We start from the raw sequence: 17,739 nt of genomic DNA, 5'->3' as shown, positions 1-17,739 counted from the left end.
ATTGGAAGAGTATGCAAAATCAGTCATCCCTGGTTTCCTCTCCATTAGCAGTCCAAGGACATCCTGAAATGGAGTTTCCTTCAGGACCATCAAACTACATAATTGCTGGTAGAATGTTTCTGGTGAATTTGTCTGTTTGTTTTTGAATTAACTTATCTCTTTGACAGGATTTCCCTTTGCTGTGTTAAAAGAGTAGATTTGAATCTACAAATTTTAATTACCTCCTCAGGCAGTATGAATTTTAAAAACTGCTTCTGTTTCCTCAAGTCTGATGATTGCTCTGTGCATAATCCAGACCTGTCACTCTCTTGTGAGAAGTGTTTGCTGTATGGACACCAAAGTCTCTTCCTGGAGGAAACAAATTACAAGATTTTAAAGGCAGTTTTCAGTCTCATAAGGATCAGATTTAGCACACGTTAAATTATCTGTGATGCTTAAAAGCAGACATGTATGATCCTGTCCAAGCAATTACTAGGAGAGGGTGGAGTAGCTAAATCTGTACTAATTGCCCTATCCAGGGAAGCAGGAATGCCAATGTGTTTGTATCATCCATACTTCATGCAAGCTGAATATATGACCCATCATACTGCTGGCAGAAGTATTAAATCTATATCTGGGGAGATTTGTAGGCTTTCATGTGATAAACTTCATGTGATGCTTCAAAAGGAGCACAGGAGAGAGGCAGGAATGGACTGCAAGGCGCCAACTTCCCTTGTCCGCTCTAGCCTAGCACTGTACCATTTGTGAAAACAAGTACCACTCGTGAAAACAAGGACAATAACTTTAGGGTAATGCACCTGAAGCTAATGTATCAAGTACTTCAGGATGGTTTTAGAGAGGTTGATTGTCAGTGATCAGTAGGTGCTGTCACAGCAGAGGGCAAACACCAGAGCACAGCATGCAATGTCCTGGCACAGGCGTCCTAAATGACTACAGTGTTCATCCCCAAGCCTGCTGATGGGCTGCTCCTGCCTGCCAGACCTCCTTGTCCCCAGGCTGCCACCACCTGAACCCATGGAATGGGAAATAACCTTAACTAGAACTGCCAGGGAGTAGTGGTCCTGTTCCAGTTATGGAATCGGATGAGTGGGACTGGCATGAGGGCCTGCAAAATCGCCAACACATCCAGGAAATCTGAGAGGATGCCTAATACAGCCTTCGCCATCCCAGCCATCTACCCACAGCCTCCAGCTGCCGGGCTGCCTCTCCTGCTCGTACGTGCTGCCTCTTTCTGTACTCAGGGAGGGTGGGAGTTTCTCATTTCCCCCCGACACACATCCGTGTCCTTTGGGCAAGGGGGATGTGTGTGTGTGTGTGTGTGCGTGCGTGTGCGCAGAGAGGATCGCGGAGGCTAGAGATGCAGCATCCCGGTCGAGCCCTGATGCCACCCTACCAGACGTGGTGTGGACAGAAACGACAGGGAAAGGAGGCGAGAAAAAGCAGAGAGTTGAAGGGGGCAGGACTGTGGGAAGCGCAAAGGAATAGGGAGGGAAGGAAGAAAGCGCGAAAAAAAAAAAAAAGGAAAAAAAAAGGAGGAGAAAGGGGAGGAGATGAAAAGCGAGGGGAGAAGGGAGGACCGGGCGGGGAGGAGGCGAGAGGCCGGGGAGGAGAGGAGGGAGACAGCTCGGCAGAGGGGGACGGGACGGGACCCGGCGCCCCGCGGGCCATGCGCCTCCTGGCTACGGCGCTGGCCGCCCTGCTGGCCACGGCCTCGGCCCCAGGTAAGCGCCCAGCGGGACCCGACCCCTCCCCGGCCCCGCGGGACCCCGGCCCGCCTCGGGCAGCCCCCGCCCAGCGCGGAGCGGGCCCGGGTCCCGCAGCGGGCGGGGCGGCGGCAGCGCCGGCTCGGGCGGCGGGACGGGCGGGGGGCCGGGGCTGGGGGACCCCGGCCCCGGGAACCCTCCGCCCCCCGCTCCGCTGCCGCTTCCACGGGCTCCCGGCAGCAGCGCTTCTGGATCCTGTCGAGAAAAGAAAGCCCTCTCTATGCAAGTTCATGGAAGTGGGTCCTCGGCCGTCTTCTCTGCCGGGCAAAGCCGAAGCAAAGGGAGATTCGGCGTTGTTTTGTCCGCAGGTGCTCTGATCCTGTGGGCATCAGGTGGAAATGGAACCTGTAGATCTCTTGTAAAAAGCGTCCTCCCTTTCAGACCCTCTATTCCTCTGAAAACAAAGGTATATTGGACAGTGTTGTGTGTCCTGAAGCTGCAGAACAGACACAGAGTCTGGATCTGAACTTCCAGGTGCGATGAACTTAGAGGGGTGGGAAGCCTTGCTCGTTCAAGGCTAATGAAAGACTTGAATTCGAACTCCACTGCAGAAGGGCAGGAGATGGTGCAGGCAGAGGTTTGGTTCAAGTCCATCTTTAGTCAATGCAGAAGCTTTCTCTGAGGGGGAGCTTCTGACTTGTGAAACTTGCTGACAGATCTGTTCAACTGAAAACGGCTGGTTGTTTTTTGGTGCTCTTGCTAGCCAGCTCCTAATTATTTTCATTTAAACAAAGAGCTTTGCTGCTTCTTGGCTCATCTGCTCTTTTTAATTGTAAAGAAATCAAATGAAAGCAGGCTTTGACAGTAGCATAGCTTCACTGAACAAACTACAACACAGATAAAAGCCATCCCATATGCTCCTGGTCCTGCAAAGCTGAGATCAGAAGGTAACCACCTCCAGTGCCCCCGCTATCAGTCCTTGCAGCACTGGAGGCTGGGTTGTAGATTCTGCCCATCGTCTCTGTGGAGGAAGAGAGAGTGGCCTGTATACAGCACTAAACCTGGACTGTGAGCAGCTGTGCACAGGAACAGCTCCACTCCATCTCAACTGAACTAACTGGGGTTCTCCCACAAAACCACAGCCAAGCTGAAGCTGCTCATCCTATGTAAGGACCCAGTGGCCACTCTAAGTTCTCTGGCACTGTTCCAGCACAGACAGAGGGGAGAGGCCCTGGCATAAACAAGTTTCTGGGAGCTAGAAGTATAGTTCGCTACTCCTGACAGTGCTATTAAAGTGTTTTGCTGTGTAATATGGCAGATGGCAAAGTCCAAATCTAGCTAATTCTTGGACTTGAGCTGGTGTAAGCAGAAGTGGACCATTTTCAAAGTGGGATTTTTTAAAATAGAGTTTAGGCAGCAGTCACCTTTCCTGATTCCCCACAGGCTACTGAGACATGCTGGTGGAACATACCAGAGAAGCAAACAGGTAAAATGTTGGGATGGGAGCAACTAAGCAAGCTCATTGCAAAAAGGAGAGAAGTTTGATGGTTAAGCACACTGCAAAGAAATCACCAAGTCTCTGACTCTCTCTCCTCCCATTCTATAAATAATTTTCCTTTCCAAGCAGAAACGAGACTGAAACTCTTGTGGTGAGCTCCACCTGAACAGCTACATCGTACTATACTGGGAAGGCAGAAGAAGATGAACAGTGATTCCTCACTTGAAACAGCAATCTGAAGTCTAGAAATTCAATGCTATGTTGGCATACAAGCCTGCTCTTAAGTTGTGAAGCTTCCTGCTCTTGGCAAGGAGCCCATTACAAGAGTAAACCTCTTGTTGGGGCTGACCAATGCCTGCTAAAGACAGGAGGAACATGTCCACCAGTGTCTGAGAGCCTTGAATGAGGGGTTTGCATTCCACATAGGAGGGAAATGAACTCTTTCCTTCAAAATCCACTGTTCCTCCTCCAATGCAGTAGGAAGATAAAGTCACATGGATACTGTTTTTCTGCTTTATATAAAGCATCACCTGACCCTGTTCCACATGAGCTGATACCATGATAAAAGCAGCATGAGATTTCCAAAACTCTTCCCACCACTGTACCTGTGCAGCTGCACCAATGGGAGCCATGGAGGGAAATAAGGAGATAGGTTCCCACTGGTCAGAAACATGAAGGTTGCAAAATTTGATATGTCCCTACAAAAAGGCATGTCCCCAAAGGAAAAGTAGAAGCATTAGGTATAAAATACCAATGTTTGTAAGAGTGTAAACAGCTAGAAAGGGATCAGAATCTCAATGTACAATGCTGCTTTATTTTTTCACAGAGGTGTCCATCATCACCATATCTGACTTCCTCTGCATTTTCTCTTGGGTACTTCTTGGCACTATGTTCTGCCTAGTTTGGGATTAAGCAATGATTTCTTTTTATTTTTGCCTTTTATTTTCAGACTCTGTTTCACAATTACTCCTAGCCAGCTTTTTCAAAAGAAGAAATTCACATGTCAGGAAAATGACATAATTGTTTTTCTTTACAGTTTTCATGACATGTTCATAATTTCAGTAGAAAAAAAGGTCTGTGTTTTTCATTTACCCAAACCATTATTTTATAAATGATTTATTAAACATTTATTGCTGAAGTATATTTGAGGAGACCAAAAATTGTTGAAAATCTCCAAGTTATTTCTTATTTCCTAAGCAGCACAACCTTCAAATTTAATCTTTTTGTGATAGCAGAGACAGCCATTTACTGGCTTCCCTTCTGCTGGTAAAGCACCAAGGCTGGTATGCCCAGAGAATAATTACTGAAGTTTCATGCCTGGAAAGCTTTTGGTGGGATTCAGTCTTAATTTTAAATTTCAACATCTTGTTCTACTTTTATGTATTCTACAATCCAAAATAACCTCTTGCTTTGGCATTTACGTGAAATGCAGACAAACATAATGCACGAATAATTTTCCCAATAACCTCATCTATGCTTAGCTGTAGTTTCTTCAATAATTTATTTTAAAAAACCCAAACAGTTCTTTATACAAAATATTTTCTCCTTCATAGCAAAAAAAAAAAGTTTTCTTGGAATAAACATGCCATTCAGTAGAAACTTTGACAGAAGTAGCACAAAGTAATTATCATACTATTAATTTTCAGAATTCTTCTCAAACAGTTGCAATGCAACTTTATTTTAGTGGATTTACTGTAGGTAAGGTGATATAATCACCACTTCATTTCACTGCTTCACTGGATTATAAAACCAATGTCTCTGTCTCCAAAACTCCTTCAGAAATAGAATGGAAATATTTTACTTGCTTATTTTGAAGATAAATATATGTTTGTGTTTCAGGAGCTGATGTCAGACAATAGTCTCTGCCAAAACACTCATCCCCTTTGTTAAACTGTTCCTTGCTGATGTGCTAGAAAAGTGTCCAGAAATGAAAAAATCATTTTCCCAGTGTTGCAATTCTCATTAGTATTTGAGTACAGTACAGTATTCACATAACAGGAAGTTCACAGTTTAGAGGACATTTCATGCTTTGCAGAGTGCATTGCAGGGAGTGCTTGCTCACTGCTGGAACATGGTTCTCTCTCTTGTGGGTGCCCTCAGACCGGTAGATTACACATGACAAGTCATTTAGGGAACGCATTGCCACAATACAGCGTTGGTCAGAAATAGATCACTCTCTGATATGACTAATCAGGACTTTCTTAACGGCATTAGGAAGGAAATAAAGGGAGTGTTGATTCCCATGCCTCAGACAATCAGTCCAGTATAAATCGGTTATGTCAGGAAAGGGAAAACTTCCTCTATTTAACAGCTATGGACACTTTTTTCAGCCTTCACCTACACTGGCTATGGTTAGAAGTAAAGCAGAGAGACAAAGGATTGGTATAAGTGATGGTTTAGGATGAAAAACATTAAAGACAAGAATCAGAAATTAATGGAACAATGTAATAATAATTTTTCCTGATATGATCTCATGTCATATTTTGTCATGCAAATACTGTCAGGTTAACTTAAATTTGTAGTCAGAAAAACTAGTCTGATGAATTTAACCCAGGTTTGAGATGACCATTTGATTATGACAAGGAGAATGTTATTTAAAGCAGAGGACATGGGGAACTGTAGGATATTGAGAATTCAGTGGTCTTCCAGTGATAATCTAAGGAACAGTATGATGTAAGGTCTACACAAATGATGTCTAAAAGAATTAGACAGAAGCATGCGCATTGAAATGCTGACCTTATCAAGTCAGCATGAGAGGACAGCACATAGGAAAAACTGAGGATGGGGTAACAGAAGTAGAGCAGAAGTTAGTACAGCAAAGTTACATACTTGAGGATTAGTAAGAATTTCTTTGATACGGGATTATTAAGAATTTATTTTCTTTGATATTTTTGCTGGTGACTGAACCGCAAATGACAAAGAAGGGAAAACACCCAGTTATGCTATTTATTTACCACCTGACATAAAATCACATATGAATGTATCATGAAAAAGGACAAGATAATTCTGGGATATACCAGGCAAGATATATCCCAGTCAAATCTGAGAAGTACTGTGAGTATACCACAGGACATTGGAGAACTTCCTTCCAGACACTGCCTGTAACTGCAGTCAATTACATTAAAAAAAAAAATTACAATCAAACCCAAATTTTAAACTACAACCAATGCAGAGAAGGGCTGTTAGGCTGAATAGGGAAGATGCTACTTTACTAGAGGAGACTAGCAGAGCTTGTCTTCTTTGGTTTCACAAAGCAAAGGCTGAGGTCAGATAATTGCTTTGTACATGGAGTCGGGAAGTAAGCTCTAGAGAAGAAAACTCTATTTTAAGCTTAAAGCTGGCACAGAAACAAATGAGCATAAACTGGCTATTGAAAGCATTTAGCCTGGAAGTCCTAAGAAAGATGCAAGCTGTCGGAAGAGCTGGTCACAGAGCAGTTTCCAAAACTGTTACAAGACCGATAAAAATTTATGTGAAGTTGGTCCTGTGACAGTAGCAAGGTCTTCATGTCAGCTCTAGGTTATTGATTAGTGACAGAAAAAATGCTGGGGCAGACCCACTGAAGGAGAGTCCCCTTTCCTCCTTAACATTCATAGAGAGGCAGGTGATGTCAGGTTCTACAAGGTCATTAAATTACTGCGCACTAAACAGATGCCGTCAGATTACCTGCTGTGGGCTTGCATGCTGGGACAGATTATGGTGCTGTTGTGCCAGTAGGGAGCATTCTCACCATCTTTTCTTTCCTTACAGACGTTTGTGAGGCTTTAAATGTGACGGTCTCTCCTGGACCAACGGTGCAGTACTCCGAGGGGGATAATGCTACCCTTTACTGCCACATTTCTCAAAAAAGGAGGACAGACAATTTGCTGGCTGTGCGGTGGGTCTTTGCTGCATCACCTGCCCAGGAGCACCTGATGATCAAAATGACAAAGTTTGGGTCTGTCCAGTATTATGGAAATTATACTCATCATTTTCACAAGCAAAGACTTCATCTTCTTAAAGAGAAACATGGGACTATGTACAAATTTCTTATTTTAAGCCTCCAGCAAACAGACCAAGGACATTATATATGCAAAGTACAGGAAATTGGGAAACACAGAAATAAGTGGACAGCATGGTCAAATGGTACAGCAGCTACTGAAATAAGAGGTGAGAGATTACTGATTTCAAGTCTATAATTTCTTCTTGTCCTGTGATCCCTTTTTTTTTCTTCTAAATTTACCCATAAGACATTTGAATTTAGATTATTTTTGAGTGTAATCTGTGGATAGGAAAAGAAAACCTAATACTCAACTCACGTTTTGCCTCTTAGTGTTTCCCTTGGTCTTAGCTCTAGCCTAGCAGCAGTTGGTAAGTAGCACTTTTACTATCACTTTAGTACAGTCATTTATACCACTTGCAGCCAGAAAGCAGAGCTAGAAAAGCAATGGCCATCTTGCTGGTATTGAACTTTGGATAAAATGACCATCAACAAGTGGCAGATGTGAACCAAGTTGAAAACAAGCCATCCCTTTGGGATGGATCAGCTCAAATCTTAAGTCACCACACCCACACTTTCAGAGATGGGTGAAGTTGGATTTTGAGAAGACTCTTTTGAAGAGGTGGTTTTGTTTAGCAGCTATGCCATCAGTGCAAGCTGGCAAACTACCCCTCTGCTTGTGTCTCTATAAACAGAAAAGTTGGTATCTCACAGGGGCAGCTTTTAACATAACGCCAGAAAGCTGTGTCAAGTGTTTTCTCAGTCACTGAATGATGTAAATTCCTAAATGCCTGTAGTAGAAGCATATGGATTTGTCAGGAGTTCTTGGAGATGGAATGGCATGTTCCAAGTAAGTGGCTTTTATAGCTTTTCATAGCTAAACTATGGAGTTCAGATCAATGGAATTATTGAAAAGAAGGAAATAGTAATTTTTCAATCCAGTCCTTAAATAATATTTCTACCCAGATTTCTAGTATGAGTCTATATGAATATATAATCAGAATAGGGGTTTGAGACCTCATGACTTCATCATTTTCACACTGTCTGCTCAGCTCTATTGCTGCTCTCCACTTCAAATGACCCAAAGCAGAGTAGGAAACCTGAGACAAGAGAGGAAGGCTGGCCAGCCTGCAGAGAGTTTTTGACATCCTGTGGGGGTCTGAGGCAAGCACCACAACCACCCTGGCCCTTTAAAAGCATATTTATTCTAACTCTAAATCTAGATTAAACATACCAAAGGATATCTGAAATACTGCATGTCTTTAAATGCAGTGTTTTTACCACCTAAAGCCTCTTGACTGGAAAGACAGGACCACCTTTCCTAGCATTTGGCTAATGCACCCTGAGTGCACAGTACTTGCTGTGCTTGAGAGGGAAGGTAGCTCTTTTCCAAGTACTGATAAAGTTTCCAGTTTTCCCAACAGTAACACTTGGGCTTTTCAAGGAAATTTTATTCCAAACGCATTTTGTATTTTATATTACGATCAGTTACACTTTTTATTGCAAAGGGATTTACTTATATTACAGTTAGACCCAGGATACAACAAAAGGAGCAATACAAATTGCCCGAAGCATTTGGATACTTAAGTTGTACTGCTTGTGCTTTATCAAATAAGGTAGCAGTGTTCCACAACATCACAGTTGCTGTGTTGCCTAACATTTTGTTCCAGTTATGCATCTGCAGTTATGCCCAAATTCAAAATAGTATCTTTATGCTAAAGCACCAGACAAATTTCTTAAAACATTGCACATCAAGCAGAGGCAGAAATAGAACAGTCCCTTTTTAAAAAAGATTTATTCACACAGAAAGAGGAGGTTACTGTGCAAGATGCAGATTTCCAGGGGGAAAAGAAAAGGATAATTCTGCTTCTTCAAAATGTAACTTGCTCTTGAAGCAAGTTGATGGCTGGATCCATAGTATCTACTGCTATTAATTTATATTCAGGTTTTGTCATTTGCTAGCAAGTTGTGCAAATTTGCATAGGCCATTAATAAGTTGCAAATAAATTTTGTCACAACACATAAATTTGTACAAATACATATATTGGACTTACAGAAAAACAACTGAGCTACAGGCTACAATTCCTTACCGTGTAATGATGGCATTTAAATTTTAGTTACATATCTGGCTTCTACTTTAGTGGCAAAATACATTTCTTTGGAAAAGAAGCCTTGTTGTGGTGATGGGGTCCTTACAGTTTTCTGTTCCTGCACTGGTGTCAACTACAGCAACTCCGTAGTGTTTTCAGAAGGTCCACCTGAAATTTGAACTGTTGCAGTTTGCCCCTTTTAGTGCTGTGAATACAAGACATTGGGTAGTGTGTATAAGAAGGCTATTGTTAAATCTTGTTAGTAAAACCAAGAGAAATCCATGTGCCAGTGTTGCCAAGAAGCGCCTCTGAGTCCAGCCAGTGTCTTCTGTCTAAGATAAGGTCAAACTTTTCTCCTTCACCATATTCTCATTAAAGGCATCTTTTCCTGGGCTTGTGTCATCAATGTCAGCCTAAAACCAAGTCAGTTATGGTAGAGAATACACAAAAAACCAAGTTTGTCAGAGACAAAAAAAAACCAACAAAACCAAAACACCAGAAAAATGGTTCTTCTACTCCTTTCCTATCAGAAAATTCAAAATAATCAGTATTCTTCTTAGAACAGTATTCAGCACCCCAAAACCATCATTTGCAATCAGGCAATCCCTCATGATACTGCACATCTCTTAGGAAGAGAAAGACATGGTCCAAATGGTTTATAATCCAAGAGAAGAGAGAAACAGGAGGACAAACATAGAAAATTAGGCAGTCCAACAATAATCCTGCTGGCATGGACAACAAAAACAAGTAGATGATCACAACAATCTGTCTTGTTGGGAAGCTTATTTATCAGAATTTCCCATAGAAGAAAGTCTCACTTCTTAAATATTAGTTACATGTGGCATTTTCTAACAGTAAAAATGTTGCAAGATACACTAATGCAAGATTATTTTTTTTCCCAAAATTAACAAAAGCCCTTTTCTCAGGGAAGTTATCCTGAAATACTTGCCAAAAATCTACACATGTGATGCTTTCATGTAACAAATGAGTACTTTGTTACAATATTCAGGATGAGCTTCCCATTGCGACTGAAGAGAAGATTTCATTAGTCCTGAGAGTTGCATATCCATTGATCTAGCCCCACCCTCCACATCCTTGCAGGATTAATGAATTCCCCTGCCAGTAAGATACTTGTTCTCTAATGATTTGCCACATGAAGCTCTCTTGGAGGTTCAGACCTGACTGGCAATCTGGAGGACATTACCAGCCTCCCATTTCATTGCAGCGATTGCTAGAGAAAGAAGAGTCATGGAATTGGCCTAAGAGACATCATCTAATCTGATATCATTAAAAAAATCAGCATGCATAAACAATCTGGCTGAGGAGAGCAGAGAGGGTTTTGAGCAACATTTCAGCAGTCAGAGCATTTGGATTCTGGTTCTAGGCTGTACAGCTGTTATGATATTGACAGTCATCCATCCTCCTGAGACAGAGAGGACAATTCTGTGACAATTCTGAACTGTTTCATGGGAAGGCAGTCAGATAAAGCAAAATCTGGGGGCACTGAAGTCTAAGACAAAATACATTTACTTCCAGAGGTTCAAACTTTTTATGCCATGCATTTTTCAATTTTTGTCATGTCTTCTTTGATTTTTTTCAGTGATTTCATCAAAATCTTCTGATCATCCCACTTTCAAGAAAAATCATGAAGCTTGGAAGTTTTTTGAAGGTAAAGATATATCTAACTGCCACTGTGTTTATACATGATGTTAGTTTAATCCAATGGACAGGACAACTAAAGTGCCCCAAATCAGGAACAACTTTGCTAGTTCCTGTGCAAACCCAGCCTTGCCTGAGAAATCATCCCACAAAGTACAAGAGGTACTGGACAAAAGAGAATGGGAGAGTCCAGCTCAGTTTCTCATATATCTCTAATGGCCAATGGAAAATAACCACTGGAAATGTTACAACACCTGAATAAAGGCCATGAGCGGAGACTAAGGCTGTAGTTTGCAAAAGAAAAAAATAATCATACAAAAATTTCAAGCCAGTGCTGCCAGCAGAAGAAGCAATTGCAGACTTTCTTCCTTCTTCCCCAACCACTCAGCACTCTCCCCACTGCCACTTTTCTTGTTTTATTTTATATATATATTATATATATATATATATTTACACACACACAGCTGTTTGAGCTGGGAAATAACCCAGCTGAAGTCCTTTTGGGTTTTGAGTTGTTGCTCAAAAAAATCTCCAAACCAGTCCTTTGTTTGGTCCTGAAAGTCACAACTCATAAGTGCAATTATGCCTATTTGCATTCATGCAGACTTCAACCAAATTTCAAACTGAGCAGGATACTATAGGAAGGTTTCAAGAGGGTTAAACTACTTCTGAACTGTTACCCTAAATCTATTGGACCAGAGTCAGTTTAGATCTTGTATCTTTTTTCCTGTCCCCTTGTCATGAAGTGTCAGGTGCAGCCCTGACCATCATCTGTGCTTGGGTTTCAGATCTGTACGTGTACGCAGTGTTCGTGTGTTCCATAGGAATCATCAGTGTCCTCCTTTTCACACTTGTCATTCTCTGCCAGTCCCTTCTGAACAAGAGGAGATCCACAGGTGAGTGCAATGCCATTCCTGATGACTGCAAAGCTCTTGCCAAAAAGGGGGGCAGGGGGAGAGGAAAAGAGAATGCAGACAAAGCAGGAAAAATAAATCTTTCCTTGCCTTGATTGTAATTTTAATTAAAATTAGTAAGAAGAGAAAAATTCTGCTGGCCAAATTTGAACACAGGCATTTTCTTCCCTTTAAAGAGGGAGGAAATAAAACTAAATTTGCTTTGGACTTTTCAAACATAAGTTGAAAGTAGTTGGAACTTCTTTCAGAGGAGACCAAGTGCTGAATCAAGTTGCATTCTGACCAGAAGCTAAAATTTTGCATGAGTCTCATTTCTCCAAACGTGTAGAGGTGTCTCAAAGCAATCTTAACTGTTCTATTTCATTCTCCTTTCTTGAGTAGCTGTCAATATTCTTGGGAATTTGAGGGGTTTTATTAGCACTATCTCACTTGCAGCATTTTCTGAAACTAAAGCATCATCTCAACATTCAAATCTGTCTTTTCATAATGCTGTTTCAAGATCAAGGGTTACTGTGTTGTTCTTGGCCTTAGAGAGGGTTTCTCAAAGAGGCTGCATCAAAGCAGTGTTGTTGTAAACAGAAGTGCTATTTCAGATCTGTGGAGTAACCAGTGCAGGCTCTAGTTTCATTTTGGTTTGAAAGTGGTTTATTTGGAGACCTCACACAAGCTGCAGGGATGAGATACCAGCACACCTAGCAGCCACCATGTCAGAGGAGAGTGTAAGGAGCACCTCTGAACAGAAGCCTTCAGGAACAGTCTGGTTAGTGAGTTGCTTTGTTAATGACAGGAGAGAATGATGACCTTGCTGCCTCTGCAGCCTACACAGGTCCCACGAAGGAATGAGTGACTCAGATACACAAGTGAGAAGACCATGTAAGCCAGAAATATATGTATAGAGAAACCCTTGCCTGACTACAAACTGTGGCTCCATCTTCCTGGTAGTGCACTTAGCAGAGTAACTCTGATTCTAACTGAACCCAACAACTCTGCTTGCCAAGAGGAAGGAGCAGGATCGATGTTATTCTTCTTACCCTGTTAAGTGATGACCAAGGTTTTGTGCCAAGGGAGTACCCACGCTTGAGTACCTTGGTCATGGTGAGTCATCCTGAAGCCACAAGCACTAGACTGATGTATCCCAGTTTTTCTTGAGCAGACACTGGGTTAGAATTTGCCTGGTTTTGTCAATTTACTGCTGTGAGCGTACAAGCAGCTTGAAGGAAGGGTCTATTTACATTGAACCAACACCAGCTAAATATTGAAATAATATACAATATAGAATAGGGATTTACAAAAGAGAAAAAGTAGGTTCTTCTGAGCTGCTAAAACCTTTCTTTGCTACCCAAATATCTGAATACTTGCATGCTCAAAAATGTGTCAGCACTGTACATGAGCATTCCCTTACTCCTGAAGGATTTGGCCTACTGTTCTCCTGTACATTTAAAAAAGGCCTGACAGGTAGATGGAAGCACTGCCTTGACTAGCTGAAACCTTGTCTCTGTATTAGCCCCAGCTCCTGGTGCTCTCAGGACCCATTTCATTAGGACCAAAATGCACCTTCTGGGAGCTTAAATGGGAGTTCCCATTTAGTTCCCTTAAATGGCAGAATTTAGCAAAGACCAGATATGGAAACTTTCCTGTAGAGAGGGGCAGGGTCATGTGAGTGCCCTGCTGTCTGCTTTTCATGGCCCTTTAAAGAACAGAGAATGAGAAGGTAGGGGCAAACCTGTGTTGCATTCAACTTCCCATCATGACTCAGGGATGCACTCTCTCATCCTTTTGAGATATAAATTAGCAGTAGGTTGACCAGAAGAGCCAGAGTCTGTCCTTTAGAGAGGCACAGAAGCCACAAAGCCACAAAAGAGCATCTTAATAACCCTGGCTCCTAAAAGGCTGCAGTGGGGGGAGCTGCCCTTGCTCAGGACTACTGACTCAAAGGAATATGAAGAAGCTCACACACACAGCTCACACACACAGCTGTCAGACACAGGATGGTGGCTGGACCAGACCTCTGATCTGATCCCAGAAGGGATCCCTTTATGCCTGTGGCCACAATCTGACTTACATTAGCAACAGCCCTGGCTCCTGTGGGTGAATGGTTTATTTCTGGAAATAAATACAGGCACCACAAGGGAAATAAAACTCTTCAAAGTAAAATTACTGGCCTGCTGTGCTTTTCCTTAGCAAGCTGTCTTTTGGCTGGGCTGACCACTGGAATGTGTGTTGCCCAGCATTTCCACAGCAGATTTTTGGTGTTGTTTAATACATTGCCCTCTCCAAAGACTAGCCATGTCTTCTTCAGTCAGACTGCATTTTAAAGCACAATACAATGTATGGTGACTATCATTAGCTCTCCCAGTGTAACAACCTGCCAGCTCCACCATCTCAGCAACACAGGTCTATCAGCAGTGCTCATTTGAAACTCATAAACTACATTGGTGTGAAGCCACATGTTCTTTTTTTTTTTCCTTTTCTTTAACAGTGAAGCATTACCTGGTGAAATGCCCCCAGAACAGGTAGGATACTACACATCTCTTTGCTCTAAGCCAAGGTTCTGGATTTGTTTTGCTGTGTGTGCTGAAGAACATAAGAACATAAGCATTTTGAAAACATGTTTTCAAAATGCTTATGGGAACATAAAGATTTGCAGATCCCTGACTCCTGAATGTGCCTGCTGTGCATGAAAAGGGAGACTCTGCCCGGGCTAGCTGTAGGTCCTGCAGGTGTTCCAGTGACAAGCCTCTCCTTGACGCTCTGAATTGCTTTCTGAAGAAGTCTACTTTCATTCTGTGCTGGTTTCTAGGGTTCCCAACACCTCTTGGGATGGTAATGACTTAAACTGACCATGCACATAGAACAAATCACAATGTTACCCAGGGAGTCCCACCCCCAGGGACAGAGTGGGGTTCAAAAGCAGATTTTCAAGGCCCACAATCTGTTCCCAGCTGAAGGCTTAAAGTGATGGGAAGAATTCTTCTGCTGCAGTGTTAATCACTGTCCCTTTAAATACCATCAGCTGCCAAAAGTTTTTTTATGGTGTGGCTATAAAGCTGATTTCCATTTTATGATTTTCCTGATATGTATATTGGACTGGAGCTGCAGTTACAATATATGACAAATATTTTGCAAACAAAAAAGATAAAAGAGGGATGCCTCATAACAGCACAGAAACACAGCTGTTTCCCAGTTTTCAGTGACAGAAACCATGTGTTTCTAGCCTTGCAGTTTAAATCCAGTACCTCTTGGTATCACATACTGTTTCTCATAGTCTCTTTGGACGCTGTGGGATTCAATGCCAAGTATAGCACACCCTAGATCCTCCAACAGTGTGATTTTTAGTGCATTCCCATGGGATTATCATGGTGCTCAATCTAACTGGGACTAAGATGGAGGTAAAATCAAAACAAAGCAGCACAGGGTTCAGGAGGGGCCAGTACAAACCAAAACTTTCACGTTATTTATGGACAGATCTCTGTTCTCTGACCTTGACCAGCCATTGCACCACCCAAAAATTTAGAGACAGCTCAGCAGTTTTTTCATTTCTTCCTGCATGTTTTCTCTTTTCCCCTTCTTTATTAACTGCTGGGACAAAGTTGAAATTACAAAAAACAAACAAACAAAAAAGAATGGGGAGGGGGAGAAAATTTAAGTATATTGCTAGGGAACATAAAAAGAGAAGAAAAATGAGACCAAACTGAAAAAATGGAGCATGGTAGTCAGAAAAAACGTACACTGCAAACTCTGTCTCTCTGGGCATAGATGATGTGGCAGTAATACTGCTGCAAACACTGAACTTAGGAAGAAAACAAGCCAATGTGATTTCTTCACCACAGAGCAGATTCTCTAGAAGTGAAAGAAATGCATGACTCTATATGGATAAAAACATGGTTTCATGTATTTCAGTGTGACAAGTTGTGCTAATGAAATCCTCAATCACACAAATGCATGCCTAAAGTGCATTGACTTTGGGGCTTTAAAATTAAATACCTATGAAAGTGTTACCAGCATCATAATTTTGTTTCACACTTGGTACCATTTATTTTCCACTCTCTGCTCAAAACACAAACCATCACTTCTTTGAACTCATTGCTCTTCACCTGCAAATTCCTTGTCTTGGAACTTAATTCAACACATTAGACCCAAAACCTACTGTCTAAATATCTATTAGGCCAAACTGATTAACTAATTTGCATGAGATTCTTGTCATTTAAAATTACAACTGTGCAAAATTCAGCCTTGATTAGAGAAGCTCAGCTCCAACTCCCTTAGTGATATTTCAAACACAGAGTCCACTTTCAAAATTACATTAATAGTCTGGTGTCTAAGAAATGTCTGTATTCCCACTGCAGTAATACCTAAGCATCTTAAAATATTTAATGTCTTGACATCAGAATGATGTTTTTGCTTTTGATTGGAATCTAAAGCACAGCGGGCTAAGTGATTTGCTCCAGGACTCACAAAATGGCTGTGGTAGAAAAGAAAATTAAACCCAGATTTCTGGAGTATAACGAAGCAGATGTTTAGGTTTTGGTTTGCTACTTGACCAATAACAAATTAAGGAAAAAATATAGTTGACCAAAACCCATTTCTTTACCACATTTTAAAAATAACTACCTAAATAAAACAGTACAGTTATTTTTAGTTTTCCAAACCACCTAATTCCGTTTTCTGGTATTTTCTTTAAATACCCTTCTTCATAATATTTTCCTTGTTATTGGATCATTTTGCCAGTTTTCAGATCCAGAAACCCCCAGGAGGTGAAGCTTTGAAAGCGGGAACATTTTTTTCTGTCTTTCATATTTGTGTTGGCCTGAACTCTCTAGTCCTGCAGTTCCTGCTCTTGTGGAGATAAGTAATTGGAGGTAAATAAAGTGTTTTCCTCAGAAAGCTGTCCTTCACGACACCTTGGTTCCACAGTGCCAATTTCACATTACAGGACCACTTTCTGCCACACAGAACCAGAAACAAGAATCCAGATATCCCTGGCACCTTTTCACACAGCTCTCCTACCTGGAAAATATCCAAGTAACTCCCAGTTCACTCAAGTGAATTTTTTGTCACCCCCCTGCAGACCTTTGACAAGAGAAAACAGCTGACTGAGATGACAACAGGAAGAGTTCCACATCCTGGACTCTAATAAGGACAGCAAAGCCAAAATTTAGTAGGTCTGGCAGCAGCCACGACCTTCAGGGCAACTGCTGCCCCATTCCATGGTTATTACACGTCTTCCACAGGTTACTTCCCCAAACACCTATATTATTCTTGCTCTCTAAAATCTCATTAGATCCTTCAAGAAATGCACAACATGACACCGTTGAAAGAGAAGCCCGGGGGCTGAAGAAGGAGCTGGAGATAAAAAGCTAACTTTCCTTTTAGGCATGGAACAAGACAAGCTCACAAAGAGGCAGTGTTTCGGGGCCAAGGAGTCTTTTCTGAGCCTCCTTGTTTGGTTTGAGGAGCTCAGTTCTGAGACAGCAAGTATAGTTATTGTATCTCCCAGAACTAGTTAACCCTGCGTAGCCGTGCCATTTAAAAGAAATCTGCAAGTCTCAAATACATTTCTTTGTAGCTTCACTTTTCCTGGCAAAGCAGGAATAATAACTAATGCAATGAATTGACACTAAGCTTTTTCATATATTGTGCCTAAAGAAGTTATGTCATAACAACAGCATCTTTAGGCTACACATCTGCCTTAATGACCTTGGATTATTAAAACTAAAAACATTTTTTAAAAAAGCATTCTCATCTCTTTTTTGAGAATCTTTCTTCTTGGTAGTTTGCTGTTTGAACAAAGAAGCCAGGCAGAACAATTTCATTTTCTGCTGGTTTTAAACCATTTCATCTTGATTTTAGTATAGAAACAGATGGTTGTTGTGGGATAGGTTCATAGTAGAGCAGG

At 41.7% G+C, this 17,739-nt stretch overlaps 1 protein-coding gene across 1 annotated transcript in view; it reads left to right on the top strand.

Annotated features, from left to right (window-relative positions):
- Window positions 1-1,485: 1,485 nt before the first annotated feature.
- The window catches only part of VSTM4 (V-set and transmembrane domain containing 4), a gene marked incomplete at its 3' end in the record, with an annotated part of 29,731 nt that continues 13,477 nt past the window's right edge, over window positions 1,486-17,739 (top strand). The window contains exons 1-5 of the mRNA XM_084210211.1: window positions 1,486-1,721; window positions 6,952-7,350; window positions 10,871-10,939; window positions 11,718-11,825; window positions 14,323-14,356. Coding sequence (XP_084066337.1) covers window positions 1,667-1,721; window positions 6,952-7,350; window positions 10,871-10,939; window positions 11,718-11,825; window positions 14,323-14,356 — 665 coding nt within the window. The 5' untranslated portion in view covers window positions 1,486-1,666. The remainder of the gene's footprint in view (window positions 1,722-6,951; window positions 7,351-10,870; window positions 10,940-11,717; window positions 11,826-14,322; window positions 14,357-17,739) is intronic.

This window comes from Fringilla coelebs, assembly GCF_963513975.1.
Source record: "Fringilla coelebs genome assembly, chromosome: 8".
In the NCBI taxonomy this organism is placed as follows: Eukaryota; Metazoa; Chordata; class Aves; order Passeriformes; family Fringillidae; genus Fringilla; species Fringilla coelebs.
The sequence above is the reverse complement of the archived record's forward strand: the minus strand, read 5'-3'. Positions and strand labels throughout refer to the sequence as shown.